Raw genomic sequence first — 13,803 nt, 5'->3', positions numbered from 1 at the left:
CGGCGGGCGCGGAGCACGGCCGCCGCCTCGGGGCTGATTTTGTTCGGGAACGCACAGCTGTCTTTCAGAGTTAACACGTTACTCATGTTAACGTGGAGTCAGTTTACTATTTCTTAAAATGAAGTGATAATGAAGTACGTAAGTGTTTTAGTTTCTAAGTTTAAAACCTAATTTCTGACGGTATCTATCGATATGTGTAACACACGAATGAAACCTTTTTGGGATCCTCAATAATTGAAAAGTAAAAAAGGGCTCTGGGACCAAACTAACTGTCAGAGTTTCTCCTACCAGGGAAAAAGGTTACATCCAAAATTATCTGAAATCTAACTCTATGGAAACTATGGCCAAACTGTCAATTTAAGGCATTGGTTATTTTGGTTTCAAAGACACAAAACACAGCTGAGCATGAATGACACTGACAAACGGGCTCACTTCCTTCTCGGACACTGCAAGTGGGCGATGGGGTTGGGACAGAGCCCCAGTTGGAGCCGGGGGGGTTCTGCCCCTGGTGATGGGGCCGTCCGGCNCAGTACCTGCGCCGCGCAGCGGAGAAGGTAGTCATCGGTGGTTAAGGCCAGCAGGTACTCCCGCAGCAGCCCCAGCTCCTGTGGAGAGAGCACGGGCGCGGCTGGAGGGGACACCGCTCGGGGGACACCCTCCCGTCCCCATGGCAGTCACGCAAGGGTGATCGCTGCTGGCTCTGCGGGCACCTCACAGCATGACCTCACTTAGAGCCACGGGAGGAGCTGGACCGCGAGCAGCCGGGTGCCCGGTTCCGGGGGAGGCGGGGGGAGGGGTAGGCTCTGCCCTGACTCACCCACAGGGTGCTCCGATTGGTTTCCTCACGTAAAAACTGAGGGGTAAGCTGAAGAACTGGGAAAGACCCTTTCATCTCACATGTGCAACGAGCCTACTGTGCTCACGGGAAGTAGGAGGAGGAAAAAGAACCCGTCCATTTTATCTTCCAGAAGTCACTACTGTCAAGCTCTTCCCCTGTGGCTTTAGGCCGAACATAAGAGCGTTCCGGGCAGAGGTGAGGCCTCCCACTGCGGGTCACGCCTGCCCCCTGTGCAGCTCTGCTGCATCCCGGGCGCCACCCCAGGGCTCGGCCCTCAGCCGGGGCAGCGGGGGAGCTCCAGCGGGCGCTCACCTCGGCGCGGTTCTCGGTGACGAAGAAGAGCTCGGTGAGGGCGCGGTGCAGGGGGAGGAGGATGCCAGGCTGTGTCACGTCCTCCAACAGGTTGTACTCCATCTGGGTGAACAGCTGCCACAGGGGCTTCAGCAGCGCGAGGTCACAGAGGTCGCTGTGGGCGGGGGTCAGACGTGAGACCGACGCCGGCTGACTGCCCCCCAACACCCAGTAAAGTCATTACTCTCCCCCCAAATGGCCAAAAAGACTCGCCGGCGGCAAATAGGGAAAGGGGCAGAACCCAAGCTTCGGAACAGGGCTCCAAGGGTGCAGGGGACCCCAAAGCCCAGGCCCGTAAGTCAGCTGTGTGTCTCTGAATGGTTGTTAGGAAGAACCTCCGTGATGGTGGAAAAATCTTGAGGTAAGTGTTACATGGAAAAAAGCAGGCATAAAACTGCAGATACAGTATTGTTTACCCGCATTAAAAACAACAGTGAACAAATATATTAAACATGTTATCAGTAGTTATCCGTTTTCTAGATCTTCTGCACCGCTCGTTGCTTTAACAATCAGGAAAAAAAGGAAATTAAAAGGCAATCACAACCATTATTATAATCTTAGTTCATGAAACACAAAAAATGTGCTTGTGAGGTCGCTCGGGCCCGAAACCTTTCCCAGTAAAGGAAACCCTTTTCTACTGGATAGGCCTCCGTTTCACTCCGAGGGAGGATGTGCTTTAATTCCAGTTCAACATCCTTATAAGGAGAAAACTCAGGAAATGACATTCTGAACATTACAACATGACTTTATACATTTATAATCTTAAATTTTGCTTTTTCTCTTCAATGTATGACTTTAAGAAGTATTCTCTGCATTTATTCTTGGAGACAATAATTTTTTTCCCAGAAGAGGGAGTTTTCCAAAAGCACCAGGAAAATGTGGCTCGATTTAGAGAGACAGCTCTACAGCCAAGCTTTTAGGAAAGCGCTCTTGTGTGGCTAATCCGTGCCTCATGTGGCATGTGGCAGCCACCCCTCCCCGGGGGCTGCCCTTCCCCTCTGCCCGGCCCGTCTCGCCCCAGGACCGAAGAGAGGACTGAGGAAGGTCGGTAAAGCGCAGGAGCGCATCATGTGCAGTCGGGAAGGGTCTGGCCGTCCAGACAGTTTCATGCCATAGATCAGCCACGCGGTTCTCACTGCAGGCTGCTCTCAACAGGGCAGATGGGAGCTCTTGTGGGCTAAGGGGCCTTTGTTGCACATGAGGACCCGGCGCTGACCGCTGTCACGGCTGGCTTTCTCTCTCCCTCCTCTGCCGGCGTGCATGCAGACAGACTCAATGTGCCACCTCTCTCTTTCCCTTTATTTTTTATTTTTATTTTTTTTAAATATTTTTATTTATTTCTAGGAGAGAGAGAGAGAGAGAGAGAGACAGCGTGAGCAGGGGAGGGTCAGAGAGAGAGAGGGAAACGCAGACTCCGAAACAGGCTCCAGGCTCGGAGCTGGCAGTCAGCACAGAGCCCGACGTGGGGCTTGAACCCACGAACCGCGAGATCATGACCTAAGCGAAAGTCGGACGCTCAACCGACTAAGCCACCCAGGAGCCCCACTTTCCCTTTATTTTTAAGTAACAGCTCCGTATCGCCCCAGAAGATGACGTGCTATGTTGAATTTCATCTCTCCACTCTGACCGGCATCCTGTGTCAGTGTGCCTGGAAACTGCTAGGGAGGCACACTGACACTGAGCGTGAGGCACACAGGTGACACGTCACTGACACTGAGCGTGAGGCACACAGGTGACACGTCACTGACACAGCGTGAGGGACACAGGTGACACGTCACTGACACTGCCCTCCAAGATGAGGGACAAGACAGTCTTTAACGCCCACTTCTACTCAGTACTCTAGGAGAGGCCACAGCTAATGAAAAAAAGAAAGAAAAAGCTTCTAAGGACCAAGAGGAAGAACGAAAACTGGTTATTTGTAGATGGCGTGACTGTGCTCTGAATAATGCACACATATGCTCTCGAAGTTACCCAACAGAGCACGGTCATTAGAGACAAGAGAGATACACGGAAGTTATTTACACATGAGCAGAAACAAGTAAGAATGAGAATTCTACAACACCAATTACAGTATCATAAAAACATTAGATAAATCTAATTTCATGGAAATCCTCTACGTAGAAACCTGTAAAACATCACTCAGACCTGAGCATAGGTCAGAATCGCAGAGAAAGGGAATCAACATGTTAACAGCTGTGGACTAGAGGGTTCAGTGCTCTGAAGTCAGTCCAAACTCCGTCAGGTGGGAGCGGGTGTGTGCATGTGAGTTTCGTGAACAGAAATATACAAGTGGATTTGGAACAATACAAGGTCCTGGAAGTTCTAGCTGGAACATTTAGGCAAGAAGAAGAAATAAAAGGCATCTACACTAGAAAAGAAGACGTAGAAATGTCTGTTTTCTATAGAAAACACCAAAACCTCCACAGAAAAACTATTAAAACACATAAATTCAGTAAAGTCACAGGGCACAAAATCAACACAGAAAATTCAGCTGCCTTCTCTTCTTTTTTTAAAACTAGGTTTCACAGCCAGCGAGGAGTCCAACATGGGGCTTGAACTCACAATGCTGAGATCATGACCTGAGCGGAGATCAAGAGTCGGACGCTCAACTGACTGCGCCACCCAGGCGCCTCCAGCTGCATTTTTATACAGTAATGACAAACTATCGGAAAGAGAAACTAAATAAGTAATCCCATTTATAACAGGATAAAACAGAATAAAATACTTAGAAATACGTTTTCAACAAAGGAGGTCAACAATCTGTACACTGGAAACCGTAAAGCACTGATGAACAGAACTGAAGACACAAACAAGCAGAAAGGATGTTCCACGTACAAGGAGCAGAAGAACACTGTTAAAATGTCCACACTGCCTGAAGCAACGTACCGATTCCATGTAGTCCCTACCAACATCCCAACGGCATTTTCACAGAAATAAGAAAAACTCTAGGAGAGGTCATAGCTAACGAAATGTCCTAAAATCCATCAGGAATACGAAAGACCCCAAATAACCAAATCAGTCTCAAGAAAGAGCAAAACTGGAGGCACCGCACACCCCGCTCTCAAACGTAACCAGAACTGCAGTCACGCACACGGTACAGTACGGGAGTAAGACAGACATAACAGTCAATGAACAGAGAGCCCAGAAATAAATCCAGGCACAGACACTCAATTAATTGACCAAGATGCCAGGAATATGCAATGACAGTCTCCTCAACAAGTGTGTCAGGCAAACTGGACAGCCACGTGCAAAAGCACAAAACTGCATCCTTCTCTTATACTATGCACAAAAATTAACTCAAAATAGGTTAAGGACCTGAATGTAAGACCACCAACTACAAAACTCCTACAAGAACACATATGCGTAAGCTCCTTGACATTGGTCTTGGCAATGTTTTTTTTGGATTTGACACCAAAAGCAAAAATAAACAAGTGGAAGGAACTACATCAAACCATAAGGCTTCTGCACAGTAAAGAAGACCACTCACAAATGAAAAGGCATCCGGGGAATGGGAAAAAGTAGTTGTAAACCACACATCCAGTAAGGGCTTAATACCCAAAATATACGAGGAACTCCTACATCTCCATTTCAAAAAAACCCAATTAAAAATGGTCAAAGGACCTGAACAGATATTCTCCCAAAGAAGACACCCATATGGCTAACATGGAAAGATGCTCAACAGCACTCAGCATCAGGGAAATGCCAGTCAAAACCACACTGTCACCTCACATGAGTGAGGGTGGCTGGTATCTAAAGACAGGAGGTAACAGGTGCTGGCGAGGACGTGGGGAAGGGGGGGCCCTCGTGCACTGCTGGTGGGAATGCAAACTGGTGCAGCCACTGGGGACACAGTGTGGACACAGTATTCCTCGAGTAATTAAAAGCAGAACCACAGTATGATCCAATAGTCCCACTACTGGGTTTATATCCGAAGGAAATGACATTTTTATCTCAAAACAATATCTGCACTCAAATGTTCATTGCACCGTTATTCACAATAGTCAAGGTACAGAAACAAACTAAGTATCTTATCGATGGAGGAGTGGAGAAAGCAAATGTGGTGCATATATACACAACGAAGCCTGTGAAAGAAGGAAAGTCATGAGACAGAAGCAAGTCCCACCGTTGGGGATAACTGGGTGGACCTGGGGGGCATTATGCCGAGTGAAATAAGCCAGAGAAAGACAAACCCTGCATGACCTCACTTGTATGTGGAATCAAAACCACACAAAGAAACAGTCAAACTCATGGACACAGAGGGTGGAATGGTACTTGCCGGAGGCTGCGGGTGTGGGAAATGGAGAGGCTGGTCAAAGGGACAAACTTTCAGCTGTAAGATGAGTAAGGTCTGAGGATCTAACGGAGACGGAGGTGATGACAGAGTGCGGTACTGGACTGTGGCGAGGCGAACGTAAGTGCCGTCACATGCGAGAAAGGTAACATGAGGTGCTGGGTGCATTCAAGGGAGTTGATGTCAAGGGGCCCTTTCACAACGTGGACACACACGAAACCACCACCTTCTAGCCTGTATATACGTTACAGTTTTGTCAATTACACCTCCCTGAAGCTGGGAAAAGAGAGAAACAAACCAATTCTAAGACGTAGGCGGAGATGCAGAGTCAGAGAGACAAGACAGCCTCGAAGCTGAAGAACAAAGGATCTACAGGACTACAGATGTGTGTTTGTTAGAAAGCAGCGATACTTCAGACAGTGCGGTACTGGCACCAGGAGAAACACAAAAACCTTGGAACAGGAGAGACCAGACACAGATGCGTCTGTGCAGACACCTCCTTTGTGACCAACATGGTGCTGGAGTGAAGCGAGGGACAGGTAGAGACTCGTGTTCAAATAACTAACCCTGACCTCTGACCCCTGCACTTCACATCATGCACAGAAATCATTCCATGTGGAACGCAGAGCTAGAAGTGGAAGAAAAAAAAAATAACAAAAGCTTCTAGAACACAGGAAGTACCTTCACGAGCCCAAGGTGGAGTAAGGCGAAAACTGCCTCAGCAGAACAACAAAAGCACTAACATAAAATATGACTGATGAGCGGGAAGATGTGAAAATTAGAAACCTCTTTTCACCAGACACCAGTGCGGACAAATGGCGAGCCAGAGGGGGAGGAGACATTCCTAGCTGTTCACAAACTCCCCGCGAAGGACTCTCGCACGGAGGGTGGCTCACCTGTGGGTGCAGCAGCGGACAATCCTCAGAAGCAGGTGGATGGCTTTTAACCGCTGATGGCCGGTCTGGCGACAAGCCACACCCACCAGCCATTCCCAGATCTGGGACAGTGGGAGGTGGGGCACAACTCTTTCTTCTGACAACATCTGCTTCAAAATCTCGAACCCTGGTCCACACCCACAAAACACCAATATTTTAAAAATATTAACTGCTCAAGTTTTAAATTAAAAAAAAATTTTTAATGTTTTTTATTTATTTCTGAGAGAAAGAGACAGCATGAGCAGGGGACGATCAGAGAGGGAGACACAGAATCTGAAACAGGCTCCAGGCTCTGAGCTGTCAGCACAGAGCCCGACGCGGGGCTCGAACCCATGAGCTGTGAGATCGTGACCTGAGCCCAAGTCGGACGCTTAACCGGCTGAGCCACCCAGGCGCCCCACAAGTTTTAATGTATACAAGAAAACAGTTATGATCATTTAAAACTTTGCCTTTTTAAAAGCAACCTAGGAACATTTTCAGCTCCTCACTTTTGCAAAACGCCCTGCGAATTCCAAGAAACATGTCTTTTGTAGGTGCCCATGGGTGGCTCTTCTCCCTGTCCATGCAAGTGTACAACCAGCCACAAGAGCATAGCACAGCGACCGTGTGTAAGCATCAGAGAAAAGCACCTGCTTTGACTTTAACAACGATCCGTGACACAAAGGCTCCTACCCCATGCCCGAGTGTCCCCAGCAGGGCATCTTACACACGGAAAGACCAGGGCACACACCTGTCTGGAATCGCCCAAGGTGTCCAGCCGTCACGGTGAATTTATAGCCCCACTCAGTGTTGCTCATGTCGGAAGTGAAGCGGTAATACAGGGTGTCTCCTGGGTCACATAAAAACCAGACACAGGTCACGACATTGCAGCGACGGGGAATGGCAAGCGAGATGCTCCTGATAAAACAGACTAAGCCCTGTATGGCATCCCTCTGAGCCCCTTCTCTCAGTATTGAGTTTGTTTATTTATTTATTTACTTATTTATTTATTTGTGAGAGAGAGAGACACAGCACGAGCAGGGGAGGGGCAGAGGATCGAAGCAGCTCCAGGCTCCGAGCTGTCAGCCCAGAGCCTGACGCGGGGCTCAAACCCACAGACCGTGAGATCATGACCTGAGCCGAAGTCGGACGCTTAACTGACTGAGCCCCCCAGGCACCCCTCATTTTCGAGTTTAAATACTTCACGTTAAGAGTTGGGACGACCAAATATTTATTACCTGGAAGCTCAAAATCCTTCCATTTCTGCTGAGACCCACTGAAAGTGTGTCGATCCTGCTGGAAGTCACTGCTGCTGGACATGGCGAGCTCGTCGCAGCCCTCCTCTGTGCTGCACTGCGCGTCGAATTTGATGGAGAGGTAGATTGCACCAGGGATGTGGACTTTATCCTGGGGAGGGACACAAAGACACCCGTCATTCCCTGGGCTTGCCTCCTGCCGCATCCGGCAAATGTGAGAGCGTGTCAGCCCTGCCCTCACTGAGCCCTCCGTCTAGGGGGACGAGAGCTCGCGCACAGGAATTAAATGAAGGACAGGGGTCTCCGAGGTGTGGCCATGTCATCAGGAAATGGTGCGGTGAGGGCTGGAGCCAGGGCCCCGCTCTGGCGCACTGCCAGAAGATGTCGAGGCTTCCCTGCAAGGAGCTTGCTGCAGGAAACGTGAACTCCCCCCACCCAGGCGCCTGGGGGCCCACTATTCCTATTAAAATACAGTCAGAGGAAAAAAGACGGGGCTGTGGAGGCTCCCTGTCTTGGGACCAAGGAGGCGCCCTCTAGGCCAGGACCGCGGGAGGGAAAGGGACGACCCTCGCGGGTCCTGCCAGCCACACGTCCTAGAGCGTACCTCAAAGTTGGTGTTATTGTTGTACGGGTGTTTAGACTCCCTCACTTGCACCTCCATCCCAGGCTCCTCCATGAACTGGCAGGCGGCCAGGGCCATGGTCCCCAGCATGCTCCCTCGGCAGCCCTGGAGCACCTTGCGCAGGATCTGGTGGGACACGAAGCAGCAGCGTCAGGGCCTGCCAGCGGCAGAAAGGAGGAGGAGCCCATTCCCACCCAGGGCCCATCCAGAGGGGGTGGCATCACCCCACCAGCAGCCACTCCCTGGGGGGGNGGAAGGGCGCCCTTGCTGTAGACCGGGATGCGTTTTCCTTCTGGAAAACACCACTTCTGAGGGCTGACGTTCCAGGAACAAGACGCAAACCACCCTGGAGGCGCCCTGTACCACGAAGAGACCAGTGGCCGTAATTCACCCTTCCCCTCGGACCCGGCACCCGGAGAAGAAATGGGCCGGGGGGTGTATGGAGTCAGGCTCCATGGGATCGGCAGGTCGAGCGCTCTGTGCACACCACGTGTGCCAAGGCTGTGAGCTCCGCTCTGGGCCAGGACTTGGGAGAGCCCAGCCGTGCCCGCAGCCTGCCCGTGCCTCATCCGGAGGAAGTGTGTTCAAATGTGGGGGCGCAGAGGAGGCGTGAAGAGGCGCGTGCCCAGCCTGGCCTGGTAAACAATCACCTTCTCCCACTGATGCTTTTCTTCCAGCTGCATGAACATATCCAAAATGTAGGTCATATGGGCCGGGCCGCTCAGCTCTAGGATGTCCTCGCTCACGGGCACGTGCTCGGGCCACTCAGCGAGCAAGGACGCCAGCACGTGGCGGGCATACAGGACGGCCGTGGCCTCGTTCACGCGGAAGAGGTACTCGCGGACGGCCCTCTTGCTCTTGCAGCTCAGCTCCTTGTGCAGGAGGGCGGCGCTCTTGCTCCGGCGCTGCTGGGCGTAGCTCTGCTGCAGTTCGCTCTCCGTGCTGGAGATCAGCTTCTGGGTCACGGGGTTGGACTCCGCAGTGGCCTGGTCACAGCGTGCGGGCCGGGACTGCAAACCCAAAGACCACCGTTACGGCGGCCCGCCCCTCCCAACTGGCTGGGGGGCGGGGCTCAGGGGCAGACCTTCCGTTTCCAAGGTGGAGGCGACATACCAGACACGGTAAGATAATCATGTCTGTGTCCACGGCCTTGGCGCTCTGCTCCTCCAGCCTCAGGCTCCTACTGGGCTGCCACCTCTGAGCCAGGGTCCGGATTCTTTCGTCCGTGGTAAGCTCATCCCCATCAAACCTGCGGAGAAGGGGCACGGGGCACAGAACGGGAAGAGTTCAGCCTGCAGTGGGACACTGACGGGAGTTATTTTCCTGTGACTCTGCAATTGCATCATCACCCCCGCAGCGAGTCGTGCCAGTTCCCTCGGGCACGCAGACGCCCACGCACACACTTGTGGCAGAGAATGCAAGCCTTCCCTCAGGACCCACTCTCCCCTGATCCTGGAAACAAAGTTCCCTGAAGCTGTAGCAAGATACACAGCCACTGGATGGCGACGTGGTCCCCAGCCCCTCCTGTAGCTAGACGTGGTGGTGCCGCCGGGCTCTTCCCCAGGGAGGCCAGTGGCGTAAGGCAGGCCGCTTCTGGAGCCCACCCTCAAGCACCTGCGTTGCGGACACACTCCTCTCTCGGCTCCCCTCTCCACCCCCCCATCCCCGGGCGGGAACAGAGGTGGCATGGCTGAGCCATCTGGTAGCACCGGATCGCTCCAAGGGGCAGAGCTGCCTACCCACCCTGGACTGTCCACAAGAGGAAAAACAAACCCAATCTTCCTTCACCTGATGTTTCTGGGTTTCTTAGTTCCACAGCTGAGACTGTGACCTGCTTCCTTTCACAAAGGACTTGAGGCAATATATGAGGAATACGTACGGGGAAATAGAAACACAGGATGAAAACGTAAAAGGAAAGTTAAGATGGAATTGAATCTAAGTTAGAATAGGAAGTCAAAACCAGGATATGAGGGACAGAGGCGGAGGTGAGCTGCACACACTCGGGGGAGCTGGGCCCAAGCACCAGCCCTGAACTTCCTGGCAAGAGAAAGGGAGCATTATTAACTGTGCGATAAGCACTGGGGGAAAGCCATGGAAGTAACATGCCGCAGTGAACAAGCAAACCACACTGGCCAGAAGGCCCTGCTTAGCGGTGTTTGTCCCAGGACGACACAGGAGAGAAACCTTGGCATTAGTCTTGATTTCCGCAGCCACAAGGGACACACCACCACTCAGAGGATGCCCACGTGTGGCGGTCATCTTTCACATCGCTCACGAAGAACCACACACCAGCCCCACGTCATGGCCCCCCAGGAGTTTTTACCCACGTGTTGCTGGCAGGGTCCTCACCTCTTCTGAACCTCCAGGAAGAAAGAATCGGTCCTCTTCATCTGCAGCTCAAATATGGCCCTCAGAATGTGCAGAGGGGCATTGAGGGCATCGTGTGCCATCTGAAGTGGAGGAGAGACTATTTAAAAGTGTTTCAACACACCGCGGATCGCCTGAATTCAAAAGGGATAAAATAACTATTTTCTAAAGTTACCACAGATTATAAGTTAAGACCATTGTGTGGTCACTTTAAAATTATAAACTCTGAGACACGGACTGTGGAATCCGCTATTGTAAAATCAAAGGAAAACATAAAGCATGGAAACACCAAAAGATATACCAGGCCCCCAAATGCAGTGCTAACTGCCATCCGCCACCGCGTCCCTGCCGGCTTCTCTGCAGCTGCCTCGCGCCCGTCTGACCGCTGGCACTGGAAGTCCAAAGCTGTACTTCCTTTTGGTTTCCGAGGAAACTGAACTTGCTTTCCCGACCTCCGGCCCTAACCCCCGTGTGCTCCTCCTGCGGTGGCTGCTCCGAGGAAGAGCGCCTCCCCAGGGAATGAGCGCGCGTGCCTCTCAGAAGCCGGGGAGACACCAGGGAAGGGCTGCAGACTCTGAGCACGACCGCACAGGCCTATTTCACAGGAGAGACGACCTAAAGCATTTAGACCCCAAAAGCTTAAGAACTAGTATGGTAAGGGCTTCTCCATTCGTCCAGATCAATTATGCACAATTCCAACTGCGTCTTCGGGAAGGGGCTCCCAGCGCGTCAGACAGAGGCATTTTCGCACGGAGGTGAAAACAAGATGCAGGCCAGCGAGAAACCCATCCTGTGGAGTCCCTCCGCCGTCCGCACTGCGGCCCCAGAACTCACCAAGAAACATATTCTGGTGGGCTCATCCAGGCTTTCCAGAGGATCTAGCTTCCTCTGCTCCGGCTCGCCAGGGCTGCTGACCACGCCTTCCGCCTCCTCCCCTTGATCCCCTCGCTCATCTGGCTCCAGGGTTGTGTGCTCGGCCGAGGTCTGGATCTCCTTCTTTGAGGAGTAGAGCATGATGGACAAAATCTAGGGGCAGGAAACCAGGCAGGGCAATGGTGTGGGGGTGCAATGGGTGGGAACGTCACCCACATCTTTAACCCTCAAAGGGTAGAAATTATTTGACCTCTTTTTTTTTTTTTTTAAAGTTTATTTATTTTTGAGAGACAGAGACAGAGCGTGAGCAGGGGAAGGGCAGAGAGAGAGGGAGACGCAGAATCTGAAGCAGGCTCCAGGCTCTGAGCTGTCAGCACAGAGCACGATGCGGGGCTCAAACCCACAAACCATGAGATCATGACCTGAGCCGAAGTCGGTCGCTTAGCCAACTGAGCCACCCAGGCGCCCCTGACCTCTTTAAAAGATGTACAGATTCACAAAAGAATATGAAAATGAGTAAAAAAACAAACAAGCATAAAAACATGTTCGGTTGTACCTGTAATCAAAGAAATGCTAACTAAAACCAGGAGGGATCTTTGTGTTTATTAGCTTTGCTCCTGACAGTGCAGACTGGTATCACTCTGGAATTCATTTTGGTGACGTGTAAAGATCTAGAAGAAGAATATCTACTGCCTTTAACCCAGCCAATAACTCACCTTTTAGGAATAACGTAAAATGTGTAAAAACTTACATTCACGTTATGGTCAATGAAGCTGGAACCTGTCTTCATGTGTCCCTTACAGCCATTAAACATGGAAAACTGCCTAGTGACTGAGGGACTGGCCACGGCATGCACTCTCTGTGTCTGAGGCTGTACGTGTAACATGGACACAGAAGAAAACAACTAGCATAAGGACATAAATAAAATGCTAACAGCAGCTGTGCGTGTGAGGTGAAATTTGAAGTTTTTCTTTCTTACAGTTCGAATTTTCTGCAATGTGGTTCTTTATTTGAATAATAAAAAAATTTTAGGGGCACCTGGGTGGCTCAGTCAGTTAAGCATCCAACTTCGGCTCAGGTCATGACCTCAATGTTCGTGAGTCCAAGCCCCCTGTCAGGCTCTGCGCTGACAGCTCAGAGCCTGGAGCCTGCTTCTCTCTCAAAAACAAATAAGCATTAACAAAATTCTTTTTAATTTAAACCACTTCCTCAGATCGAGAGCCCAGGTGCTCTCCAGATTTCCCCCATTACTATGCTTCGACACATGTCCCTGCAAACTAAGCAGCCCTCCTGTGCCACTGAGAGCCGTCTCCTCACGCTCGGGCCTGTCGATGGAGAAGGCTGGCCTCCCACACAGCAGCAGCTTTTCCTGGACCCGAAGCAATTGGTCCAGAAACTCCACAGTAATTCTGCTAAGAAAAATCTAAGGCCTACAAGGACTAGTAATGAGATGAAAATCATCGACTAAAATCCTACACAAAATAAATGTAACCGAGGGCAAACTCAGAAACTGATTTTAACTCAAAGGGACTTTAAAGGGAAATAATGATCCAAGGAAACACTTTATTGCCATGATATAACGGCCGACCGCATCTTTCCACAGAATACTCTCCAGTGTTCTCCGAACAGACATCAAACTCTCCCTCCCTAACAGGGAGGGAAGTGTCACAGTCACTGTGTCAACAGGGACTCAAAGCACTGCACTGAAGGGCATGCTCTGGGCTCCCCCCCCNTTACCTCTAGATCCCGGAGGAGCCACGTTTTACTAAAACCAGTCCCTTTGCTGCACTTTTTCACCAGCAGCTTCAGCAAATCCGTCTGAAGAAAGGTCTCGTGGGTCTCTTCAAAACCGTGAGCCTGCCCAAAGAAGAGGAATGACCTGCAGCTGGTGCGCAGGGAGAAGACAGCCTCTTTCAGAGCGCACCGCATCAGGAAAATTCCAGAGTCGGCAGGAAGGATGAGGCTCCGATCCTCAGCCCTAACCAGTCTGTCCGCTCTCTCTCCAGCTCGCCCTCCACGAGCACCTCCGAAGCCCGGGACGCGCTGTGTGCCGCGTCCTCCGCTAAGGGCAGGGGCTTCACGGCCCTCCCCTGCGCTCTGCCTTCCCAAAGCTTCCTGGTGTCTTCAGACTAAAACCCAAGTCCCGACTCAAAAAAGCCAGGGTGGATGGGGCCCCATCCTGCAGGCCTGGGGGCGCGGCCTCTGGTGACGGCCACGCCTGTTCCTGGGCCCGTGCCCCAGCTCTCCCTGCACACACCACTGCCCAGACTCCCTCTCTACCTCCTCCAATC

At 51.5% G+C, this 13,803-nt stretch overlaps 1 protein-coding gene across 1 annotated transcript in view; it reads right to left on the bottom strand.

Annotated features, from left to right (window-relative positions):
- Positions 1-13,803, bottom strand: part of ZZEF1 (zinc finger ZZ-type and EF-hand domain containing 1) — a 102,363-nt gene that overhangs the window by 3,488 nt on the left and 85,072 nt on the right. Inside the window, exons 45-55 of the mRNA XM_077746889.1 lie at positions 13,250-13,369; positions 11,474-11,665; positions 10,622-10,722; positions 9,386-9,521; positions 8,923-9,282; positions 8,255-8,398; positions 7,633-7,801; positions 7,146-7,244; positions 6,377-6,542; positions 1,151-1,304; positions 534-605 (exon numbers count right to left, since the gene is read on the bottom strand). Of these exons, the coding sequence (XP_077603015.1) occupies positions 534-605; positions 1,151-1,304; positions 6,377-6,542; positions 7,146-7,244; positions 7,633-7,801; positions 8,255-8,398; positions 8,923-9,282; positions 9,386-9,521; positions 10,622-10,722; positions 11,474-11,665; positions 13,250-13,369 (1,713 nt within the window). The remainder of the gene's footprint in view (positions 1-533; positions 606-1,150; positions 1,305-6,376; positions 6,543-7,145; positions 7,245-7,632; positions 7,802-8,254; positions 8,399-8,922; positions 9,283-9,385; positions 9,522-10,621; positions 10,723-11,473; positions 11,666-13,249; positions 13,370-13,803) is intronic.

This window comes from Crocuta crocuta, unplaced genomic scaffold (genome assembly GCF_008692635.1).
Source record: "Crocuta crocuta isolate KB4526 unplaced genomic scaffold, BGI_CrCroc_1.0 scaffold139, whole genome shotgun sequence".
In the NCBI taxonomy this organism is placed as follows: domain Eukaryota; kingdom Metazoa; phylum Chordata; class Mammalia; order Carnivora; family Hyaenidae; genus Crocuta; species Crocuta crocuta.
The sequence above is the reverse complement of the archived record's forward strand: the minus strand, read 5'-3'. Positions and strand labels throughout refer to the sequence as shown.